Source organism: Oncorhynchus nerka, linkage group LG4 (genome assembly GCF_034236695.1).
Source record: "Oncorhynchus nerka isolate Pitt River linkage group LG4, Oner_Uvic_2.0, whole genome shotgun sequence".
NCBI lineage: Eukaryota > Metazoa > Chordata > Actinopteri > Salmoniformes > Salmonidae > Oncorhynchus > Oncorhynchus nerka.
In genome coordinates, this window is record NC_088399.1 from 31,984,782 (window position 1) to 31,993,013 (window position 8,232).

The window sequence follows — 8,232 nt, forward strand, 5'->3', positions numbered from 1 at the left end:
ACAGTCTTTGCATGGGCTTCAGTCCAATAAATCATATCATATCACATTTTATTGGTCACATACAGTACACATGGTTAGCAGATGTTATTGCAAGTGTAACAAAATGCTTGTGCTTCTAGTTCTGACAGTACAGCAATATCTAACAAGTAATATCTAACAATTCCACAACAAATACCTAATACACACAAATCTAAGTAAAGGAATGGAATTAATAATTTCTAAATATATGGATGAGCAATGTCAGAGCGGCATTGGCTAAGATGCAATAGATAGTATAGAATACGGTATGAGTAATGCAAGATATGTAGACATTATTAAAGTGGCATTATTAGACTAGTGTTCCATTTATTACAGTGGCTAATGATTTCAAAGTCTGCATGTAGGCAGCCGCCTATCTGTGCTAGTGGTGGCTGTTTAACAGTCTGATGGCCTTGAGATTGAAGCTGTTTTTCAGTCTCTGTCCCAGTCCCGGTGGTTGGTGTCCTTGATGATCTTTTTGGTTTCCTGTGACATCGAGTGCTGTAGGTGTCCTGGAGGGCAGGTAGTTTGCCCCCGGTGATGCGTTGTGTGGACCGCACCACCCTCTGGAGACCACTGCAGTTGTGGGCGGTGCAGTTGCCGTACCTGGCGGTGATACAACCCGACAGGATGCTCTCAATTGGGCAATAATACTTTTCTACCCAGTTTATCTTCTGTGAATACGTTTTCAGGACTTTTGTGCAATTTAGCTGAAGCTAATATATAATACAATAACTTCCAAATGGTTCATGAATATTTAATTTAAATGTTTGTATAGAAATACATTGTATTCATTGCATTGCAGCTCTTTACATTATAAAATAGGTCTGACCACTTTTTGAGAGTTGGGATCCATTTCCATTTTTGGACCACTTCCATAAACTCCATGTCCACTTTGATTTCCTGAATGAACTAACACTATCTTACTCATCTTCTCTCAGGTGTAATTTCAACCATCTCCACAGTATATACAGTAGGAGGACGAGGAGACGTGGAGCTTTATGATAGGCCCACTGACCCTGGCCTTGTGTAGAACGTGCTCCCAGAAGCCCTATCGGCTAGTTGCAGACGGTCTCTCTCGGTTAAATATTTGCGGCAGACTTAACAACCCGGCCAGCCTTATGATCATCTCTCTCCCCCTTGCTCTCTTTTGTCAGGTCTAGGTTTTACAGAGGTAAAGACTAATCTTGGTGCCCTTCTATGTCCGTCTGTACTCTGCGTTGCCAACTATCCTATGACAATGACTCCCTTCTGTGGGAGTGAAGGACTGACCTCTGCATCCCTCTGTATCTCTTCTTCCTGCAGTGTCTCCTGGGAAACATTGACTTCCCTTGGATCACTTATGGCTTGTGTGAAAAGAGTTGTAATATTCACAACATGTATGATAAAGATTCATGTTTCTATATGGGAATATGAGTTGATTCTGAATTGTATTTATTTTGGAATATCATGACATCATTTCCCACTGGTCAAAAACTAGTTGAATCAACATTGTTCCCACATAATTTAAACCAAAAATTCAATGTGATGACGCTGAATCAACGTGGAAACAGATTGGATTTGGGGGGAAGTCATCAACATAAGGGAATTTCGCATTTCTTTAACCTAAATCCAGTGACATGGTGAAATATTTTGTTTATTTCACATTGAATTCACTTTCGTTGACAACTCAATCAAATCTAAATCAAAACATATTAATCTGACGTCTGTACCCAGTAGATTTGGTTATATTCTGATCTCAATTATCACAAACACACATACTTTACATGCATCATACAAGCATGAACGTCCACACACATTTAAAGGCAGTTCATATGGAGCACCAGCACTGTAGGAGAGCAGGTTCAGTCCATTAAGTCCAGTATATAGCATTGACATAGCATTCTGCTCTTTCAGCTGAATTTGACTGCAGGCCTGACTAGACTGGGAACAGCAAATGGCACACACCCCTCTTGACACACATAGCAGAGAACAAGTTCAAAGAACACACATTAAGATATCTTTGTTTGGACCTCATGCACAAATATCACCAACTTTTCCTCTCTGAAACTTTTCTGAAATGTCCCAAGTATCTTTCTTCACAATGTGAAAGCCCGCTCCTTCGCTTTGTGAGTCTGAGTCAGCTATTCTGATCTGTTTGTCAGATCAGCCTGATTGTCCAAACTGAAGTTCTGGCTCCAGCTCCACTCTGCCGCTATGTTGCGATGATGATAAAAACTGAGTTGGGAGGGTGCCCTGGTCTGTGGTCATTGTTTGACTGGTGAGGAAGGGCCGGTGGTGAGGAAAGTATGGTCCAGAGTACTGTCCAGTACCACACTCAGCCCACTGACCCATACCCTGGTCAGTGGAGTAGTGGCCATAAAGGGGGTAACTGTAACCCAAATGCCCAGGGTAGGTTTTGGAGGACATGGGCAGATGGACCGGGGACACTCTGTAGTCCTGGGGCATGGCTGGAGCCAAGGTGTGGTGGTGGTGACCCATGTCCCTGACAAGGACAGGTCTGGTAATCTTCTGTCCAGGGACAGTGGCTACATCTGGGACGTGAGACTCATAGCTGCGCCTGCATTCACCATCCTCCACTATAGAGGAGGGAGAGAGAAGTCTGCCATTCTCAACCGATCTGGAGACAATGAGAAATATGGAGTGGGTTACTGATATGAACTGCTAGTTGTTGTTGCCATCATGACATCAACCCACAAATTAAATCAGTCACTTTACTTTTTCATGCACAGTATGGAGGTGTTCACTTCCTGCATCATAGATGGCCTGTTAAGTATAGCCATGAGTCACTGAATGTTCCATTGGCATAACGGGTGCTGTTTCTGCATATGTTAGTTCTCATGTGGGTGTGCAGGCTGTTAGAGTGACTCTCTAAACGAGTGTGGTGTGTCAGCCTTGGGTTTCTTTAAAAACAATGGAAGTCAAGGTGTAATTTACAGCGTGTGAGTGTTCCTGGTGGTTGTACAGTACCTGCATGGTTGGTAGGACATAGATGCAGGGCCAGGCACCATCTGCTCCTCAGTGCTATATTCCTGTCTGTGGTTGTGGAGCTCCATTATTTCAGTGTGCAGGCTGTGGCTCTGGGGCGGGTCCTGTTTCAAGGCCCGGGGGCACAAGAGATCCTCCTTACCCAAAACCACGTTCTCTGTGGCTCCTAGGGTCGTCCTCTGTTCATCTAGCTCACAGTTTAATTTTGGCGTCTGGAGGTCTGTAGGGAAAACGGTTTTGCATCAACGAGACTGCCAATAGGCTGGCAACCATTTACATTATAACAGTGTCAAATATTGTTGACTGGTACCTGGAGGACTTTGGGTTCCTGGATCGTTGTCTTCTTTGGCTTTCTTTGTAGCATTCCCAGGACTCTTGTTGGATCGACACCTATGGGGAAATAATGACATGTAAATAAATATGCTATCGCTTGTATTCTCACATGCACCAAGTGTTATAGTTCTAATAATATGTACCTCTTGCTATGAGTACGGGTGTGTTCCCCTTTGAATCCCTTAGCAAAGGGGTTGTGGTCAATCTTCAGTTTAGCGATCTGAAAGCAGGAGTAGAGATGAAGATATCAGATTAGGTTAAACACATTCCCGAAAAGTGAATTATGTGGGTGTGCCATTTGTATGTTCTTAACACGTGAGTTTGTAGATGGACCTTAGTGTTCTGGTAGGCGGTGACTGCAGTGAAGGAGGTCTCAGGGAAGGAGAAGGAATGGAAGTGTCCCCAGCGTACACTGTACAGACTGTCAGCCTGGACCACAGAGAAGCGTGGGATGTAGTGATGCATAGAGTGCAGGATGATCTGGGGACAGAACAGATACAACACAGGTGGAGTGAACTAACAGCATTGTTTCCTCTAATAGCTATATTTGGAGTTCCATCTTTGTTGCCTAGTCTCACTAAAAGTAAAGCGGACATTGTAGCGTTTGCCTCCCTTATAGCCCGCTGGCAGATCTTGCTTAACTGGGAATCCTTCAAACCTCCCACTGTATCATCCTGGTTGAAAGATCTAATGTCTTTTCTACACTTAGAAAAAATGAAATACACTCAGAGGATGTACTCATAACTTTTTCTTGAGATGGCAGCCTTTCATTTCCTTTTTTGAACAGTTGCCTTCTATTGTTCAGGAGTAAGACTTTTGGCCAACGGGATACGGAAGGGTGTGGAAAGGAAGGGATAGTGATGTTTTTTTATTTTTGTGTATGTGTACTTGTGTGCATATTTATATATTATTATTTCCAATCGTAAATGGATTTTATTTTTGTATGCTGCTTTTGTTGTTAAAGGGACGGGGTTTCTATAAGTATAGAGGGATAAAATTATGTATCTGTTCAATTTGTAATTTGTATTTCTTTATATGTCCCATAAAAATATATATAAAAAACATTTAAAAAACTAACTGTATTGTTTATCGATAGTACAACTGTATACTCTCCGACTGTGAGGCGTGGGCTGGGGATCCAGTAGAGAAGGAGATGGGTTTACTTACATGGCCGTGCTGGTCCAGAGTATTGTTGGTGAGTTTGAGCTTGAGGAAGGACACAGATTGCTTCATCCAGTAGGAGCCCGGGGCGGGGGAGTCCGGATGTACGTACGTCCGACATGGGAGTTGGGGCTCGGCTTTCCCAGCCATGTCCCACTGGCCCTTATTCCACTACAGAGACAGAGAGCAGGGGGAGGGGATGTGGTTTACCCAGGTGTGAAACAAACTCCAAGACAAGACTCGACATTTAGACACCACAAGAACTCACATACCCTCAGTTTCTACAGTGAGATATGTAAGGAATCTATGGTGCATATCACTGCATGCTTGAGTAGTATCATGTAGGTATGTACATCATTCCATATAATCTACCAACATTTTTACTTCAACTGCTATAACAAAGGAAAAACTCTCTCTCGGTAGAGCCATTTGGTCAAAAGCAACAGTGTACTGAGGGGAGGGCCAGTGGATGCATGGAGGGGTGATTGCTCCCCATTCACTTTGATTAGAGCGGGGGGAGTTGGAGGTGGGGTGCTAAATGGCTGGACCTCCAGCCGGGGGTAGAAAAACAGGAAGTAGTAATGGTCTTTGATATGCAGTGTGTGTGGTGATTGGCTGGGTGTTAGTGTGTCACTGTCTGGACTGTATGCAGACTGACTGCTGGGGTTGATATGCAAGCTTGTCTTTTACTTAATCTCGTTGTTTCCTTTTAAAACAATGCCTGACTATATTCCAAATTGTGACACGTTTGGCTTATCAATAGAACCTTTCCCAATAGAAATGTATTGTAATGTGTGTATAATACATGATATATGATGCATTATAGAAGGAAGGTGGACATGTTCTTACCCTGTATCTGAAGTTGTCCACAGGAACCATATCCACCATGAGGACATAGTTGGCATAGGGTTGGAGTCCAGATAGACTGACGTTGCAGTGAGGAAACATCCTCCTGATACACACAATCCCACACAAATGGTATTATATTCTCAATTCCTGACCAAAACGCTGTGCTCTCTCGTTCTTACACAAGAAAAAAAGCATACTAGCAGCAGAGACAGTTGCATTGCTAAAGCTACAGAATTGCAAGAAATGTACTCCTCAGTGCACACACCTCAATTATGTTTTGTCAATTTACATATCAGAAATGAATGGGATATGGGAGACATGGGATGTGCTCAGTCAATGGCTTGTTTGGAGATGGCACCAGCCATGATGATGATGATTGATTTGACAACAACAGTATCTTACCGGCCATGTTTGGTGATTATCATCTCAGTTGCTAGGTTGTGGAAGGACTTCCAGAGGTCAGACTTCTCCAGGGTCATGCTGACGTTTCTCTGGTGGTAGGGGTCAGCTGTAAGGGGGGACGGGGTCATCATGTTGCTGTTGCTCTCTTGCCAGACCACTGACTCACTAATCTAGTAAAGGTTGAAAAATAAATGCTTACCAGATACATGCTGCATTGCCTGCAGAGTCCACTACAATGGTCAAAGTGAAAATCAAGATCAAATTCCTTATCCAAATCTGTGCACTGATCTCGCTAGAATCAGACCAACATCACCGTGATAATACTATGAGAGGGGCTGTGGATTTAGTGGTGGCCCTTAGATTATGCAAAGTGTAGTATCAATCTCTTCTTCTTAGTAATGTCGATCTCAAAACTTTCCTATCTGTATCCTCAGCTTGTGGAGTTAGAGTGACTGACCTCTGGAGTTCATTAGTGAGCCAAGAAGGGGAAGGGCCTGTGAGGATAAAGTAGGTGTGGTTACAACAGAGTGGTGTGGGGGGCCTTTGCCTGGTTTCTAATCTTTGAAGTGCCCCATCAGGCGAGGGGTGGGAATGGAGGGGGTTGACATACTGTGGTGTTGTGCAGAGATAGCTGCCTAAACATTACCTTTTGTTTCGAGAAAGGGCTATACCTTTTGTTTTCAAACTGCAAATGCAGCCAACACGTTTGTAGAGTCACAAGCTTAATGTAGTCATTGCATGCTAAGAATATAAGACGAAATACTAAACTTTTGACTACTTTAATGCACTATAGGTGAATAGGTTCAAATACTTATGACTTATTCAAATGAGGGGACTAGATACATGAAGTACTTTCATTTCTAAATGGTGAAACATACACTAACGTTCAAAAGTTTGGGGTCTTTTAGAAATATCCTTGTTTTTGAAAAAAAAGCAAATTTAAATAAAAAATAAAAAAACATCAAATAACATCAAATTGATCAGAAATACAGTGTAGACATTGTTAATGTTGTAAATGACTATTGTAGCTGGAAAAGGCACATTTTTTATGGAATATCTACATAGGCGTGCAGAGGCCCATTATCAGCAGCCATCACACCTGTGTTCCAATGGCACATTGTATTAGCTAATCCAAGTTTATAATTTTAAAAGAATAATTGATCACTAGAAAACCCTTTTGCAATTATGTTAGCACAGCTGAAAACTGTTGTGCTGATTAAAGAGGCAATAAAACTGGCCTTCTTTGAGTATCTGGAGCATCAGCATTTGTGGGTTCGATTACAGGCTCAAAATGGGTACAAACAAAGACTTTCTTCTGAAACTCGTCAGTCTATGCTTGTTTTGAGACGTGCTGGCAATTAAGTGCACCTTAGATTGCAGCCCAAATAAATGCTTCACAGAGTTCAAGTAACAGACACATCTCAACATCAACTGTTCAGAGGAGACTGTGTGAATCAGGCTTTCATGGTCGAATTGCTGCAAATAAACCACTACTGAAGGACAGCAATAAGAAGAGACTTGCTGGGCCAAGAAACACAAGCAATTGACATTAAACCGGTGGAATCTGTCCTTTGTTTCCCATTTGAGATTTTTGGTTCCAACCGCTGTGTCTTGTGAGACACGGAGTAGATGAACAGATGATCTCTGCATGTGTGGTTCTCACCGTGAAGCATGGAGGAGGAGGTGTGATGGTGTGGGGGTGCTTTGCTGGTGACACTGTGTGATTTATTTAGAATTCAAGGCGCACTTAACCAGCATGGCTACCACAGCATTCTGCAGTGACACGCCATCCCATCTGGTTTGTGCTTAGTGGGACTATCATTTGTTTTTCAACAGGACAATGACCCAACAATGACCCAAGCTATTTGACCAAGAAGGAGAACGATAGAGTGCTACATCAGATGACCTGGACTCCTCAATCACCCGACCTCAACCCAATTGAGATGGTTTGGGATGAGTTGGACTGCAGAGTGAAGGAAAAGCAACCAACAAGTACTCAGCATATGTGGGAACTCCTTCAAGACTGTTGGAAAAGCATTCCTCATGAAGCTGGTTGAGATAATGCCAAGAGTGTGCAAAGCTGTCATCAAGGCTAAGGGTGGCTACTTTGAAGAATCTCAAATATAAAAATATATTTTAATTTGTTTAACACTTTTTTTGGTTACTGCATGATTCCATGATTCCATGATTTCATAGTTTTGTTGTATTCACTATTATTCTACAATGTAGAAGATAGTACAAATAAAAACATAAATTTCAATGAGTAGGTGTGTCCAAACTTTTGACTGGTACTGTATGTTCGTCAAACATCTCATTCCAAAATCATGTGCATTAATATGGAGCTGGTCCCCCCTTTGCTGCTATAACAGCCTCCACTCTTCTGGGAAGGCTTTCCACTAGATGTTGGAATACTGCTGGGGGGACTTGCTTCCATTCAGCCACAAGAGCATTAGTGAGGTTGGCAGTGATGTTGGGCGATTA

General features: G+C 42.5%; 1 protein-coding gene across 1 annotated transcript; it reads right to left on the reverse strand.

The window, feature by feature from the left end:
- Positions 1 to 1,472: 1,472 nt before the first annotated feature.
- Positions 1,473 to 6,178, reverse strand: LOC115128886 (T-box-containing protein TBX6L-like). The gene is made up of 8 exons (XM_029659019.2): positions 5,752 to 6,178; positions 5,350 to 5,452; positions 4,507 to 4,671; positions 3,673 to 3,819; positions 3,483 to 3,559; positions 3,317 to 3,396; positions 2,989 to 3,226; positions 1,473 to 2,638 (listed from the first exon to the last, which is right to left on the reverse strand). Exons 1-8 carry the CDS (start codon positions 5,880 to 5,882, stop codon positions 2,164 to 2,166), a joined length of 1,416 nt encoding a protein of 471 aa, XP_029514879.2. The 5' UTR covers positions 5,883 to 6,178; the 3' UTR covers positions 1,473 to 2,163.
- Between the last annotated feature and the right edge of the window lie 2,054 nt (positions 6,179 to 8,232).

Bases quoted from the DNA above. Each gene is read 5' to 3' on its own strand.
- LOC115128886 (XM_029659019.2), bottom strand. From the start codon at position 5,882: ATGATGACCCCGTCCCCCCTTACAGCTGACCCCTACCACCAGAGAAAC. The intron at 4,672-5,349 runs GTAAGAACATGT...CTGTCTCTGTAG, and splicing joins TGGACAACTTCAGATACAGG to TGGAATAAGGGCCAGTGGGA. The intron at 2,639-2,988 runs GTACTGTACAAC...CATTGTCTCCAG, and splicing joins ATGTCCTACCAACCATGCAG to ATCGGTTGAGAATGGCAGAC.